The sequence below is a fragment of the Semicossyphus pulcher genome, unplaced genomic scaffold (assembly GCF_022749685.1).
Source record: "Semicossyphus pulcher isolate SPU_LCO1_2020_fin unplaced genomic scaffold, fSemPul1.0.p SCAF_17, whole genome shotgun sequence".
In the NCBI taxonomy this organism is placed as follows: domain Eukaryota; kingdom Metazoa; phylum Chordata; class Actinopteri; order Labriformes; family Labridae; genus Semicossyphus; species Semicossyphus pulcher.
The window spans coordinates 18898002-18914983 of NW_027211681.1; the positions used below are offsets into that span (position 1 = coordinate 18898002).

A 16982-nucleotide genomic window follows, 5' to 3' on the forward strand; every position below is an offset into this window, starting at 1 on the left:
GTGCCGATGCTCTGCCCTCCAGTGGAGCATTTATTACAACACATCTCTTCTCAAAGTCGGCTCTCTAGGCCAGACGCTCAATACAAAGACAAAAGATTTTTTTTTACCACAACAGCCCACTTAACACATCCTGCTCTGACATTAAGATATACGGCAACATATTCCGTCTGCTGCGTTAAACATTTCCCCCGATTCTCTGCCGGGACCCTCCCTTTCCTTCCAAAGGAGACCTGGGCCGCAGCGTGGAGCGCAGTGCAACAGTGTTTTCCTGAACAAATGCTCCACTTTTCCTTCCTCCTGAGCACACACTCCTCCCAGTCTATTGTGTACAGCCTGCTAACGGATACAAAGTCCCTCAGTTAATCAGATTGAATAGTCAGATATTCAAAAACAGTTTTCACACAGCTGAAAATCCACAACTTTAGTTTAAATGTATCAGCTAATCCGTGCTACTTTTTGGCTCTCAGGTCCTGGTCACGCATTCTCAGGGAGTTTGGGGGATAATACGGAGCGTTGACTTCAAAATGCATTTCACAGCAACACGACTTCAGCCTTCTAAGATTTGAAACTATTAATCTAGTGGGATGGAGATTTTAATCCAATCCTGAAGCCTTTGATAATAAACAGTAAACATATATCATATATACGTATATATCATTTGTACAAAAGCTTTTTAATAAGACATAATATTGTTTTAACACTTTGCATATGTGCATGATACTAAATTATGTCCTCCTACATACACGGTAAATGAGCAACCTGTGGTGAAAAAGTGTTCAAAAAGTGCTGTTAGGAAAACTTTGACACCTCAGCTAAGAGTATGAGTCCAAACTGCACTGGTTCTCACCTGTATACCTGTAACACTCACTATAAAAGATTTTGGGAACTTTTGGGGAGATAATCCACCAAACAATCTGACTTGGTTTTCCTGCAATGCCTTTAAAGGTGATCTCAGGGGGTAAACTGGTTAAAGTTCAACTCCTGGTTGGATTCGCACCAGCTCACTATTAAACTACAGAGTATGCTGCTTGATAATGTGGTGGCCACACAGGTGAGCATAAAAAGCTCAAATTCCAGCACACTGTTGTTCGACTTGTCGCTGTTGGTCCTGTTCTGAGTTGATGGATTTAGTGAAGAAAAACATCACACAACAGTACATTGGTACCTTATCTGCGTCCGGACCATATAGGCCTGCTCAGTTGGTTTTGGTATTATAGAGTCTGGTGAGTTATTAGCCATAAGACAAACATTCCACAGCTTATCAGTGTTTGCTTCAGAAAGCTGCGAGTGCAGCCAGAGAGAGAAAAAAAACTGTGCCACAAAATCACAATCTATTTTAAGATTTACTTTAGGACTATAACAAACCCTGAGGCGCTGAGGCTTTGTGATTCAATACAATCAATGTTAAGCAGCTCAGAGTACAAATCTGATAACATGAAAGGAGCTGTGGAAGCGTTTCAACATTCAGTACACACTAATATTTACACATCAATCTGATTCATTAAGAGGCTGGTTCGGGCGCTGCCTTAGTAGGAGTAGCGACAGGTTGAATAGAGAGTAAGCATATTTGACCTCAAACTTTCAATTCAAGGTGTATGTGTAAAAGTATTTGCAGAAAATGTTGTCAAACAAATGCCTGGACATGCAGGGAAGCTGCTGGAAGTGATGCTGATGCAAACAAGTGTGAACAAAATCACTGATATTGTGAGGCCAAAACAATGAGCTTAAAGAGGCTAAACAGATTGATAGAGTTGGTACTTGTATTAATTCTCTTTTTGTGCATCAAAACCAAAAACATCTTTCACTTTACAGATAGTAACTTAATAGTGTTTTTTGCGGAATTTGTAGCTGAGATGACCAGGAGTCACAGAAGTTACCGATGGGGCATAGCATCGTGCCGGAAAGGGGGCGGAGATTAGCGCGTCGACACAGGTTTTGTGTTCCCTTCAATACGATGCGATAACTACCTGGGTCCACTTCCGAGTCATTTGTCCATGGTCTGAATGCTGATCGTATCTTTTCCCATTTAGCGAAAAAGTTAGCGGGTTTTTTGACCAGTGGGGAACAGCTTTACTCTCAAGATCGACACTCTAATTTCTCTTGGACAAATAATGGCGATGACCTCAAACCACTTCACCCCAGCGTGTAATTGTTTTCACTGTATCGTGTTTTTGGTTGTTTAAATTGTGTCATTTTCTGTATCTCGACATCATTACAAATAAAGGAAACCTCAATGATTTCCAAGACTTAAATAAAGGTTTTTGAAACAAAAAAAAATGCTAATTGTTCCAGAGAGTTCTTTCTATGAAAGTTTATTAATTCGTTTTTATGGTAGCAGTGGTGGTCCTCATTTCAAGTGAGACGGCCCAAACGGCGCAAACAATGCAAACATTTTAGGCCTACATATTATCACTTTATAAGTTGATATGGCAAATTGTTGCCTGTTTACATATTCAACACTGTCAGAGCATCATAAATGTTTCATTTAACATCAAACAAAATTTGATGAATGTAATTCCAATATTATGCACTTTTTAGCTCTGTTTTTGGTCTCGAACCAGCACCTGACGGACTATCAGTCTATTCAGCTTCTTAATGCTCCACTATGTTCTCATACTGTTTGACCTCAGTAAAAGCTGCCTTGTTTGGCTGAAAACTGGTTGATGTGTTCGGTGAAAGTGAAAAAAAAATATAGAAAGATTATTTTTGGGGTTCTTTTGTGGGTGATGGCCTGTGGATTGACTATACATATTATTAAAATAAAATATTGATAAATGCATTTTTGCTGTGTGATATGGCAATGCAACTTTTTCATCATGTCTTCCTCCTGCTCCTGAACTTTTTCTGTTTTCTCTGCCACAGTTTAACGCCGCTCACAAGTGGAATTGAGGATACAAACTAAAGCTCTTTTGCAAAAAGACATAAATAAGGGGATCTATGACATGCTGCATGCCTTTCTTATTTGCACACAAACACACACACACAAACTCAGATAAAGCTTGTGAGGGCAGTATCATGGGTGCAGCGGTTAGGCTCGCTGACAATACCTCAAGTCATCCAAACCTGTCCCAACACATACATGAGTTATAGTCCTGTCAGAAGACGACGAGTGTGAGTGTGAGTGTGGGAATGTTGAACCTGAGTAGAACTGGGCCGAAGGCCCACCACTCTTCTATCTGTATGAGTAAGTCTGTATGATATGAAGCTGCTGGGGTTATAAGGTGAGATGTTGCCTAACCTCCTCTAATCAGACGAGCTTCGACTTGTTTCATGGCACCTGCTTGCTGAACTATTGGGGGTAGACAATATTAGATACAATCTTAAGGGAAGGTAATGAACAAAAAGGAGGATGAATGGCAACCAGCCGGGTTAGCAGTGTTTGAAAATCTACATGCATCAACCAGCAGAGCTCTGAAGAACCACAAAGTGCAGGATGAGATATCAGGAGGATCAAAGGAAACAGTCTCATGAAAATATTCGCCAAACAAAGAGAAACTACAGGGACAAAGAGGAACACTGGTAACAAGCTGAAACTGTCCAGCAGAGGAGAGATGGACAGAAAGGTCATAGGTCAACCAAGTACAAATATCCAGGAAATCCAGATTTTAAGTCTTGTCAAACCAAATTTCACTCTCGTTTTGAACAGTTACAGGCTGTGTCTTTAAATTAGGGATGCACGTTATCGCTATCTGCCAATAATGGCTTGAAAATGACATATCGGCATCGGCATATCTGCTGATATTTTCCGTCGATAAAACAACGCTTTAATTATGCCTTAATGTCGATGATTCCTTAAAGAAGCTTGATCTAATGCTACGACATTAACTCTGCCTGCACCACGCCTCTTCCGTCAAGCTTGAAGAAGGGTGCAAGATGTCTGCGGTATTTCTAAAGTTTCCGAAACGGACAGCAAGGTTGATTTCATTTTATGTATTTTTTCTGTACAACAGGTACAATTTGCCCTGGTTGTGGCTATTGTCAGCATTGTCTCAGGGAGAGCATCATCCAAGCCTGTCTAAGTTTGAATATTACAGATTTATTTGAAAGAAAATGTTACATACAAATAAATATGGTATTTTGTGCATAACCTAAGTTTAAGTAATTTTCTTATCTTGCCCAGTGAAAGTGTACATTTTAAAAAGCACTGTATTATGTTAATTCTGCATCTGCCAGTGGGCCACTACAAAAAGAGTAGGCATGATATCAATTCCACTACAGGGGAGACTTGATGTTCTCTGCAATTAGGTGAGAAAAAAACACGTGCCTAAAATATTAGAATCGGAATTGAAATCGGCAATCGGCAGAAAGGGTTGGAAAATATCGGCATATATAATGGCAAAAAATCCAGTATCGTGCATCCCTACTTTCAGTCACATACAAACCCTGCACCGCAACACATTTGTGAAATATAGAAGAATCTTTCGGATAAAATTGCCCATCATTTGAACATTTACTTCAAATATGCAGGGAGTTAGTTTGCCTTTTTATTGCAGGAAGTTTCAACAAAATAAAGGTTTGTCTTGCAAGAGGGGCCTAAGAACAAAAGACAATCCAATCACACCTCTGACTCGTGGTAAAATGCAGCTGTGCAAGTCCTACCTGTTGCAGCTTTATTATTTTGTTTCATTCACGTTATCTAGTCGACTGATTCTGTCACACTGTGGTTAGATTTGCCAGATTTAATTACATGTTATTGCAACTGCAGCTCATACTTAACTCTCTTGTCAATACTTGTGTTTAGTGCTATTGCATCATTCTTTTGCCAAATGATATTGCATTGTTACTGGTGGATGAGTGTGCTTTGTTGTGACTGTTTCTGTCCATGCTGCAAGTTTAAATTCCCATGCAGGGGCAGGAGAATACATTGTTTAAGAATAACAGTGGCAGAAATCACTCGTCTGTGAATTTTACATGTTTATGCTTATTTCTGAATTTTAACTGTTTCTACCTTTTGACATTTACCCACCTATGCACTTGATGTCAAAGCCCTGTGGTGGTTTCAGGGTCCGTCTGGTCCACCCGTTTCTGAGGACTTGAAGGTGGACTTCTTTGCCCTGGATCAGCAGCACATGTTCATCTATCCATCCGAGGAAGAAGATCTCCGACAGAGCGACTGTAAGTGCTTTGTTCCAGAAGTGCTGCATGTTAACGGCTTTAAAATTGGCGAAAACCTCGTAGCCGACGTGATGCTGCAACTTTACCGAGTGCACGCGCAGTGGAGATGATGATGATGATGTTGAGGAGTCTTCTTTATCCGACAGCACCACAGCCAGAGAGTGTGGGGCTACCTGAAGCCACTTCTCCATCCCTGCTTCAGATGAAGTTAACGGAGGTGCACAAAAGGACAGTTTTCTTAGCTGTAGGACATTCTTGTTAAGTCCACGCACATGTCTTTCTGTCCACAAACTGCCTTAATCCTCGCTAGTTTAGGCATGTCAGAGAAATGGACCACCGGGTTGAAGAAACAAGGCAGAGCTGCTCCAGAGTCAGCAGCACGATGTTACAGATGTGAAACGCAGGTGCTCCGTGTAAAATCATGGAAATAAGCAACCTGACACGGCGCGCGCTGCTGCCAACTAGCCACAACTGTCAGAGAGTATCGGGGCCTGTTTACAGCAGTGACAAAAGAGGCGAGGACTTGTGCTGCGTTCAAGTGCTGCTCGTAAACTCTTACTTTTACTTTGGAAGAAGTTTCCTTTTAGATAAGTCTCAGCTAATGCTGATGTTATTGTTACCAATAACAACAGTTAACAATCTAATATAAAACTCAAAGAATTGGCTCAACAAAACAAAGCTGTCAAAGCTGTCAATACATTGTCTCCAAAGAAGTTTGTCTTGCTGCAAGATAACATGGAATATAAAGAGACTTACAAAGTATAATCAAAATTAATAATAATAAAATACATTACAGAAGAAAGTTTTAAAAAAGTATGCGAACCCCCATACAACCTTGCATAAAACATTATGTCATTATATAAAAATATACCACCATCTTCATCTCTCTAGCTCTCTCTAACATCTACTATAGTTTTTGTTTTGTTGATGATACATTGCTTTTATATAAAGGTGTTGACATCATAATTTGTCTATCACATTTACATACATGGAGGTGCACACACAAGTGACTTTCTTACCATATTATGCCACCCATTACAGCACCACAAAATACACAGAATACCATGGAGTTAAATCAACACCATTGTTATTTATTGGTGGAAATGAAGGGACATGAAGCTGTATGAACATAGATAACTCTGCTCATTAGCACCTCCAACTGGAACGATTCACATATAATCTGAAGTTTATAACTTTACTCCATCAATACTTGTTTGTAGAGATCCAAAGATGTATTCATTTATTGATTAGTTGATTAACAGAAAACTTATTGTTTTTATTATTGTTTTTCAAAGCATCAGTATTTTTCAACTATTCATCAAAAATGACAGAGGACTATTTTATATTTGTAGGCAGCTCAACTGGAGAGATGTCTGCTTTTCCTGGTCCTTCATTAAATTATAGTTAATTCAATATTTTGGGATTTAAGGCTCAAACAAAACAAGAAATCTGGTCAAGTCAGCTTTGGCATTAAGATTTTGTGATGCACATTTTTAGAATGATTCTATTAAGAAAATATTTTACAGATTAACTCTCAGATTTACTTAAATCATAAATTGCTGATGTGATTGCAGAGCTGATACTTCTGATTATGTTTGTTGAGAGTTATCTATTATATTCTTAGCATTAACAGGACTAAAGAACTGGATGCATTTCATCTTTGTATACCAGAAGCCTTTAAGCCCATGTATTCATCCCACAGGTAGTAAGTGGCCTGTTGTTTTTTAGAAGGTAAAGTGAGTCTGCATTGCTAGTAAAGGAATCTGAGGCCTAGTTTTATTTGGCACAAGGCTTCAGGATGTGGTTGCCCAGTTCTCCTCACCTCCTGGCAGCCAAATCTGGACTAATCCTCCCAGTTTACACCCATAACAAAGTACACAAGCAGACCCTGACTGTGTTTGTGGAGGTTAACTCTTATACAAGATCTTGGTAGTGTTTCCATGCATAACCTTTGTTATAACTTTAGTAATATATTCACTACTGTTGCAGTGTTTTAGGACACAGTACAATGATGAATGGTCTTTATTATAAGGAAAAAAACATAACATCAACCACACAGTACAGCTGCTTGCAAAACAGTGGTGTCACAAAAAAGCTCATAGCAAAACGTTGTGTAATGATGTATCTGGATTGTTGTACAACAGTGACATATTCTAACAGCATGTGATGTCAGCTAGTTTTCTCTACATTATTTAGACATTTACGTACAAATAACCAGGAACTGGATCAACAAACAGTTAGATCGTGCTTTGTCTTGTATAAATCGGTCAGTACTGATAGTTACATATAAAAGTTCCACAGTTCCACAGTAGTCCATTGAAATAACAGAGAGGATAAAGACTGTTTAGCTAAGTGAGAAGGCATCCGATCGACCATGCTGTCTTTAAAAACACTACTGCTGGATATGAAATGCAAAGTTGTGTTCAAGTATGATGATTGCCTTAAATAACAGCAGCGTGCAAGTGGGCTGGTTTTACTCATGCATGCTATTTCCAAAGCAAAACACATTTAGAAAATAAAGACTGTGATGTAAATAATAAAAAAAAGAATTCTGAGCTTTAAAACCAACAAAACAAAAAGAAAGATTCATGGATGCTGCTGAATTTGCTACATAACAAAATCCTTTATTTGCCTACCGAGTCCGAATGCATTCGTTTAGGCTTCACACAACTCATATGTAATAATTCAGTTAATTATTTTTTTCATGTCAGATGTACCTGTTCTTGCGAAATAGTGAAAAAAATGAGAACTATAATATAAAAAACAAAAAGAAAACGGGTACAGAAGTTACACACATGATCCCTTCATAACACACTGTAGACACTTGAGTTAAAACAAACTGCTCGTCGTAAAAATCCCAATGCTGGTGTGCATGATTAACATGATCAAACTTCCTATTAAACTGGCTCCCAATATTTGTCCCTGAAATGTGTAAAGTGTAAACATCCGTAAGAGGCATTTACTGGTGGAAAATTGTGATTGCTGTAAGACAAAGTCAACAACATTTCCTCCTTGATTCATGATTTTTTTTTTTGCTTAAAAGAGATTACAAAACAGTTTTCCTGAAGGGAAATACGTTTTAATGCCTTATATTGTATCTTATAATGCCGATCTTGGCAAATGTTTCAGCAACTAGCATCACATGCTACTCTCCCAGAAATATGTAAGCTAAGGTTTCAAGAGATTTTCAGTCAGAGTGTGTAAAATAAAAGTTACAATTCACAAACACAAATTTTCAGACTCTGTCCTGCTTATGAAGAAGTAGAGATGACATCAAGGAGTGAAATACATCTCTTTGGTCAGCATTGACACAATGCATGGGATCTGTTTCTTTGCATCAAAGCCTGGAGAATTGGAGACAGACACAAACTCTACCGCCACCTTGTGGTTCACTCGAGTCATGATGTGCTGGAGCTCCAGCTCTTTTCCGTATTTGCTGATCATCTCACACAGTGACTGCATGAACCAGGAGCCGGTCATGGTGTTCCTCCATGAGTAGTAACCTGGACACAGAAAAAGAAGAAAGGGTGTGTTCATATAATTAACAAAAAGGGAAAAATAACTACACAACGCCACCTTCAGCTCAACCTTTCAAAGACTGAACTCCATCCCAGCCAGTCCCTCTATGCAACCACATATTAACATCCAGCTTGGACAAACTGAACTCATACCCACTAAGTCTGCCCGGAACCTGGGCATCATGATTGACAACCAGCTAACCTTTAAGATTCTCATGACCTCGATTGCTCGGTCATGTTGATTTGCCCTGTACAACATCAGGAAGAGCAGACCCTAACTGTCAGAGCATGCAACACAAGTGCTGGTACAGGCTCTCGTGATATAACAACTCCCTACTGGCAGGCCTTCCTGCATGCACATTCAAACCTCTGCAGATGATCCAGAACGCAGCAGCGCGACTGGTCTTCAATCAACCCAATACGGCACACGTCACTCCACTGCTCATATCCCTCAACTGGCTCCCAGTTGCCGCTTGCATCAAATTCTAAACCCTGTTGCTCGCTTATAAAACAGCAACAAAAACAGCTCCTGCCGACCTGAACGCCCTCATCCAGGTCTACACTCGCCCACTACGCCCTGCCAATGAAAGGCGCCTGGTACTCCCATCACAACAGGGCCCTAAGTCTCTAACTGGACTCTTCTCCTCAGTAGTCCCCAGGTGGTGGAACGACTTACCAAACTCCATTCGGTCTGCAGAGTCCCTTTCACCTTTAAGTAGAAGCTAAAGACCCAGCTCTTTATGAACACCTCTGACATTAATGATATTGATGCTGTTGATGATGATTACATTGAGGATGTAGTTTATGCTGACTAGGATTTTCATGATGACAATGACTATACTCATCTTAGTGATGTTGCTGATGATGATTGTTATAAAAACAAACAAACAAACAAAAAAACGTCCTGTGCACTGCCTGTCGTCGCCAGTGTCCGATCACACCTGAAGCTGTTTGTTGGCTCTTACTGACTTTGTTCCCTCCCATCCCGATCCATGCTAGTGTTGTATTAACTCTCAGATGTACGTCGCTTTGGACAAAAGCGTCGGCTAAATACAATTGTAACATTGTAATTGTAGTATTGTATACAGAAAGAGTGTTTGGGTGAAATGAGTATTAACCTGGGGCTGTGGAGAAGGCATAGAGGAAGTCAGCTTCCACAGGGATCTTGGTGGTTCCTTCTCCACTGTCTGCTTCAATCCCTCCGTCCAGTTCAGTACCTCTGCATGCCTGCACAAAAGCAAAACAAAACCTGGTTATAGGTAAGAATATTAAGTAAAGCCCAGTGTGAATTAGCACAGAAGAAAGGAAAACTAAAGATAAACTCTAACAATACCTGGATGAAGAAGAGTTTGGGCTTTCCCACCAGCGACTGGCAGCGATCCCCTCGGAAAAGTGACGTCAGGTATTTAAGCTCCACTGAGCCGTCCGTACCAAAGAACACGCCCTCATCTCCATGACTCAACAGAACGCAGACGAATGAAGCATAGCAGCTGTGATCTTCCTTTGACACTAGAAAAAAAGTGCATTTTATATATATTTTTCCAAATCACATAAAGAAAGCAGCAAACATGTGCATCAGTTAGAGTTTCATACATCACTAGTAATATGATTGTGTGTAGGCGACCTTCGGAGGAATTTTGCACCAAACTTACCAGAAATTAAAACCTGTTTCATTTTCTCGACTGACAGGTCATTGTAAACCTTCGCTTTATAACCAAGCTTCGAAAACACTTTCATCGCGTTGGCTGCATCGATGTCTGTCCCATTTCGTACATTCATGCCTTTGAAAACAAAGCAAAGAGAAACTTTGTTGTGACACAAAGAACACAATGAAAACAACAGCAAAAGAAGAGTTTGTGAGGAACAGACATCCCCTCCTTCCTGAGAAGTAAATTAAAAAACGGGCCTACATTGAAGGCAGTTTAAAAAGACACTGTTTTATGAGACACACAGTTTAATGGAGTGCAGGTTTCACATAAGGCAGCAGGTATGACAATGAATCTCTAACAGCTGGTGCTATAAGTGGTTCCTTAGATTGTTTTTGTGTGTGGTTTAGAGTCGTTTTTTTTAATCACTTTTTTTAGTGTTACTGATACTAATTTGCATCTTGCTTGTTGTGGTGTTGTTAGGTATTATCTAGCTCTCTATCTCATTCTATGTATAGTACTTCTGTGTGGTTCTATATTAGTAAGGTTAGTTTCGTTATTAGCCTTGTATTTGTTTGTCGCTGTTATTTCTCAGGGCTTTATTGAGTAACGGTTTGTCCTTGTCATATCCTCTGACTTTTTATGTCACAACCTCTGTACTGTGTTCATGCACTGAGCACTTTCGGGTAAAAACAAAACTGTTGTCTTTTCACAGCTTGTAAGTTTTAGCAAAGATAAAACTCAATCTTTTCCAATTTGGAAAAGATTGAGTTTTAAAAGACATTATACTGGGGGGGGCGGCTGTGGCTTAGTGGTAGAGTCAGTCGTCTCTCAATCTGCTACAGTCACATGTCGAAGAGTGGGCAAGATACTGAACCACAAATTGCTTCCGGTGGCATAGCCATGTGGTTGGAGATTTGCACGTAGGCCTTTGTCATCAGTGTGTGAACGTGTGAATGTGACATGTAGTGTAAAAGCAGCTTTGAGTGGTCGGAAGACGAGAGAGGCGTTATATCAGTACGGTTCGTTTACACCAAAAGAAACATGTTTTACCGGCTCTGTATTGTTTATGAGGCTGCTGGTTGACGATTGCCGATTTGTTTGAATTAAAAATTCTAATTAGTTTATGACGTCTAATTTCTTGACAATAGCTCCACATATCTTGAAATCAATCATTTAGAAAAGTGAACACCTACACAGGTGTTAATAATAAAATACATGATGGCTGAGTGAGTTCCATTTGTTTGCCTCGCCGGTTTTGTGCGTCAACAACTTTAAATCTAAGTTGGTTGGGCACAACTTCTTTGTGCAATACAATCTAGTTACCCAACACAGCCTGCAGCCCTCGGATTGTCCAGGATTGAACACATCTGTAGTTTATCAGCCACAGAAACTGTGGCTGATGGTATCTGTAAGAAAGAGGGAGCCTGTGGACAACATACAACATATTATTGACTCTTGTCCTAAACACTGCAATTTTCCAGAGGGATTACTAAGTTGCGTGTGTACAATCTTCCATAACAAGAATGTACTTTTGGTTGATCAGCTGAACACAATGAACTTGGCAGTACAGGCTTAACCACTGCTAGTGTTCACCCCGCTCTTATGATGCACACGCTCGAGGAACATTACGCTGTTTGCAGACGGAGCAGTCATGTGTACTCAGTTAGTCCTGCTAGACGAGTTTGTCAAACACAAGTCTGAGAGCAGAATGAGACCCTCACACAGTAACGCTGATGCTCAGGAGAAGCAGACCAAAGCTGCAATAGCCTGCACTGATGTCCAAGGTCTTCAGCCAGATAATAGAGGCTCTTTCAATAACAGCAGACACTGCTCTTTGACATGTAAAGCTTACATTGCACATTGTCCCTTAACTCAAGGTTTCTAACTGCTTCTCCAGCTATTGTAGACATCAGGCCTTTATATCCTCAGAGAGGCTAATGCTGGATAAACATTCCCCTATAGGTCCTTAAAGGGCAGACATAGTCATGCTTCGTAAAAAGATTATGAACACCCAAAGGACACACACAACAATAGCAGTAATGGCTGTCCTTCTGAGTCCTGAAACAAGGCTACAGGAATATCCAAGTGACTCGGCCTTTAAAGAAACGACCAGAAAGAACATTCTCATACACAGAATTATCCGCAGTCTAAAAATTAAAGTCAGAAGAGGAACCATATCAAACCCTGGGGCCCATGTGATAAATGTCAAATCATACTGCAAGTCATGAGAGTACCTGGACTTCCTGAAGAGCCACTGACAGTGTGCCGTAGCGGAGAACAGTCCTATTTTTATCAAATTCAAGAAAGCACACACAAGGATCAAAACAACTGCTCTCTTGTACTAAATTTTCTCTGCAGCCAGCATGAGGAATGCCACAGAGCAGACTTGAACATCTAATTAACTCAGACTAAGATATCTGCCTCCTCATAAAGACATTTCATCAGTGTTGCTACCTGCCTAGGGACTACACATGTAAATTAGCATTCTTGCTAACTCTGGCATGTTTGCATCTTGTATTGTTGTACCATTTAAAGGACAGACAAATCAGTCCTGCTTTATACAACTTGTTGTAGCACACAATTAGGTTGTAGAAGGACTGACAAACACTGCAAGACAATAACAGGTCAACCATGTCACTAGACAGCAGAAACATGAATCTTGCTGCCAAGAGCCACTTGCCCAAATGTGGCTTCACCTCACAACTACAGACAGTTTCTCAAGCAATATGCCAGGAAGGAATCCCCTCCTGCAGCTTATGGACAGGTATGTTCCCACACCAAATTCATCTACTACAACTCAGGTACAAACTAGAGAAGCTTGTGTAAACCAACTGAAAACGCTACTACAGGGACACGACATGCACCTTTACAGCAAGCTAATCCCTAACTACTTGTAAAAGTTTCAACAGTGTAGTTTGAGCCAACTGACCCATAAACCCTGGGGCTAACTTCTAGGTTTAGTATTACTAAGCATTTCAGAATGGTTCACTTTAAAGTCCAAGTGTAAACTATTTTGGGCTGTTGGAAAATAACCCTTAAACCCAACATTTAGAACAAATTAACATATTAAAGAGGGACGTTTGCTATTACTAATTATAGTCATAATCTTGTAACTATTACTAAAAATGCCTTTTTGAAAGTTTGAGCATAAAATATAGGCAGATGGCAGATGACAAGTGCCTATTATGAGAAACTGACAGTTGTTTTGTCTGACGAAAGAACAAAACCCCAAGGGTATTTGTTATTTAAATTGAAATATAAGGAGTGTGCAAGAAAATATTCAAATTTGAGTCGATTTTACATTAAGATGTTTGTTGTTGTCTTAACATTATTTTTAAGTTTTACTTTTCTGTTATTTGGTTTAGAATTGCTTTTATATTTGATACAAAGTTTTCAAGCTCCTGTGAGGAATTTTTCGCTAGTTATGAAACAGTTATTTTTAATGCCTGAAACTTCTAGGTAGGTGTTAGATAAAGCGATTAACAGCAAGCTACCTTTGTTTACATTTCCCGGGGTAAAAATTTTAAGTGACTGTTAAAGAAAGCAGGAGATTTTTTGTTAAAAACCACCACTGAAGCATGAGCAGGACAAAAACAGGTACGGCTTTGTCCACAGGGGGTGCCAAAATCAACACAACCCGAAAGTCCCTCACGACACAGCAGTTACATATTACACAGCAGTTTCGTTTTCAGTATGTTTCGTCTAAAAATAAGCTGACTAAGCCCTGACCGAGAGACCAGAATAAACACCTGTTCTCCTGTCAAAGTTCTTGTTGTTGATGATGATGCACTGGCCGATGCTGGGATAATTCAGGCTGTATCTGAAGCTGTGGGAGCCGGGCTTAGCATCCACGTCCATGGTGCCAGCAGCGGAGGAAGACGGCTCCGACCTGAGGGAAAAGACAAACACATAACATGGTACATAATTAAATGAAAGACAAGTCATACAAGTTATGCACAAAAAAAGACTACTGTACCTTTAAATTGTTGGTTACAGGCCTCAATTATTGCTGTTATAAGTTAGATATATGTCATGAGTAACACAAAGCTAAAGGAAAATGAAATGAATGAATGAATGTAAATTAAATTTAAAAAAACACACACATAATGTGTAATTGCTAGCGGTTGAAGTAATACGTTAGAAACAGGGCAGACCGTGTGGGAAATTAACGGTGGCGGACAGTTTCCTCATCAGTGTCTGGACAACAATGTGTTTGATAAAGATAAAATTAAACCAGCTAAAATCAAAACTGACTCACTCTTGTCCATCGCCTCTTCTTGCGTCTGTGGAGTCCTCTCCGAATGCCGACATGTTTTTAATTAAACAAAAGAACCGCTCAGCACACAGTGGTATTACTCTCCCGTCGGCAGCACACCCAGCAGACAACTAATGCTAACAGCTAACAGGCTTGTAGCTGGCTGCACTGCTGCTGTAAACAAAGATGCTGACGTCATGCGGAGATGCACTCGTTTTGCACTCCCACGCCTTCCGTATGAGGAGCGAGTGACCAACAAAAAGTGTCCTGTGATAGGTGCTGTTGGTTTTTTTTAATTATTATTCAGATTCAGAGACAACAAACATTTGAAGAAAAAAAGATTTTTTCTATACCCCTCACGTTTAGATTTAAGGTAAGGTAAAAAAAAACATTTAAGATTTAAAAAGCCTTCCAAACTGCTTTGAATGCAATTCTTGCACTGAAATAAAATAACTAATTATATTTGTTGACCTACTGATAGTCAAATTTTAATATAATTAATACTTGATACTGGAAATACCTCTAAAACGTTAACGTTTCAATTTCAATCTTTTTAATTCCCCAGGGGTCTCTAAATTCCCCCCGATTCCCAGAAAAAAAATAACCCAGATTCTGATATATCTGTAGTGTATTTTCTTTAAAAAGATTTTAATTGATAGAAATATTTTTTTCTTTACAAGTGGAGATTTGAAATTCAATTGTTGTTTTCTCTTCAAAATGCTCTCTACATATCCCACTCTAAAGTCACATAGGTAAACCGCACATCAGCACAGATGCATGAAACAGAAGTTGTTTCACAAAGCTGTTATTATACTGTCATAAATGTACAGAGGATTATAATGTTTCTCACTCTTACAAAACTAAGCCCTCAATAATCTGAAGTGTAAATAGTTAAACAGACTATCTCACAAGTGAGAGCCGTGTTTCATTTGGAACCACAAATGATACAGTGTAACTGAGTGCTCATGTAAAATTGTACAGAAACTTTATGTATTTCCATTTGGTGCTACTTTATACTTCACATTTTAATTTTTGAATACAACTGTAAAGGAAATATTTGTCTCCTTAACATTTGAATATGTTTTCCTAATGTGGTTGTATAGCTTCTCATACCTTTGTAAAGGATCTGAATTATTCTTCCACAACTGATAATGACAATTTATGTGACAATTGACAGTGATTGGAGACATAAGGAAGTCCATTACTGTGATTCAATTATGGGTATTTTTTGCAGGACACTTGGATACGTCATGGTAGTAAAATTGATGTGGCACGTCGATAAGTGTCATAAATTTTTTCAGTTAATCTGCAACTGTATTTAATGTGATTAACACCATTTATACTCTAGTGTAAGCAGGTTGAAGACACCAACCAGTGTGCCACACTTTCTGATGCTTTGTTAAAAAGAAAAACTCAAAGATGCACCTTCATTCAAACTTTAATTACGTTAGCCCCTAACACAATCCTGCTATAAAACTGCATTGAAGGATAGAAACAGTGGAAAGTATGCTCAGAACAGTGACTCAATACATATGCCCATTTTAACTAGTGGACATATGTTTCCAATTACTGCACATGGTTTAGGAAGTGTTTTCAAAACAAACTCACAAAATGACAAATTTACAGCAGCCAACAGCAAAAGTGGACTGTTTATCAGTCACATCATGATCAATAACGGATGTACTGTATGCAAGTGCAAGAACACATTCAGTCAATTTCAGTGAAATCTGTGTAGTGACAACACCCACACTTTAGGAAACAATACAAGGAATGAAAAAGGTTAAGAAAAACAGATAAAACAGGAGTGGGTGATGAATTATTAGAAAAAGAGCTAATAGGAACAGAGATTATATATGTATTTTAAAAAAAGAGGACAGACGGAAAGCTGTAAACGCTACGATGTAATGTGCATCGAGGTGTACATTCCTCTTACAGACACTCTTTAAATGCTGTATGAAGCAACATTAATCACAAAAAGGAACGGTTCAAACCAAAACAATTTAACGTCATTTAAAGCTATTCTAGCTGGTAGAGGGTGAATGGTCGAAGCATGGTTCACTCAGCTCGAACAATGAAAATGCATCGAGTACAGAGCGAACGGAAAACAAATCAAAAGTGCATCACTGACATTAGATTCTCTATCAATATAACAAGTTAATATCACAATTACTTTACTATTTTGTATATTTACAAAGAAATATTTGCAACATTATGTTTTCTGATCTTCATTTTCAGTGTTCTCCTTTTAAGTACACTTGAATATAAAATGAAATGTACATTTTCATCAAGCACACAGTCCTTCCACTCACATAAGACAAACAACAAAAACATATACAACAACAGAATCCAATTTTTTGCAGTATTAGCAATCTCATATCACACTGTCCTCATAATTCACTTGTGCCACATGTGTACGCATTGAGGCACTCTTATTGCTGTATAAGA

At 39.1% G+C, this 16982-nt stretch overlaps 1 protein-coding gene across 1 annotated transcript; it reads right to left on the minus strand.

Annotated features, from left to right (window-relative positions):
* Window positions 1–7122: 7122 nt before the first annotated feature.
* Window positions 7123–14663, minus strand: casp3a (caspase 3, apoptosis-related cysteine peptidase a). The gene is made up of 6 exons (XM_069665502.1): window positions 14541–14663; window positions 14032–14171; window positions 10286–10414; window positions 9967–10142; window positions 9752–9860; window positions 7123–8618 (listed from the first exon to the last, which is right to left on the minus strand). Exons 1-6 carry the CDS (start codon window positions 14591–14593, stop codon window positions 8389–8391), a joined length of 837 nt encoding a protein of 278 aa, XP_069521603.1. The 5' UTR covers window positions 14594–14663; the 3' UTR covers window positions 7123–8388.
* Between the last annotated feature and the right edge of the window lie 2319 nt (window positions 14664–16982).

Coding starts and splice junctions, on each gene's coding strand:
- casp3a (XM_069665502.1), bottom strand. CDS start 14,593: ATGTCGGCATTCGGAGAGGACTCCACAGACGCAAGAAGAGGCGATGGA. Junction 9,861..9,966: donor CCAAACTCTTCTTCATCCAG/GTATTGTTAGAG, acceptor GCTTTTGTGCAG/GCATGCAGAGGTACTGAACT. Junction 8,619..9,751: donor TGCCTTCTCCACAGCCCCAG/GTTAATACTCAT, acceptor TTCTGTGTCCAG/GTTACTACTCATGGAGGAAC.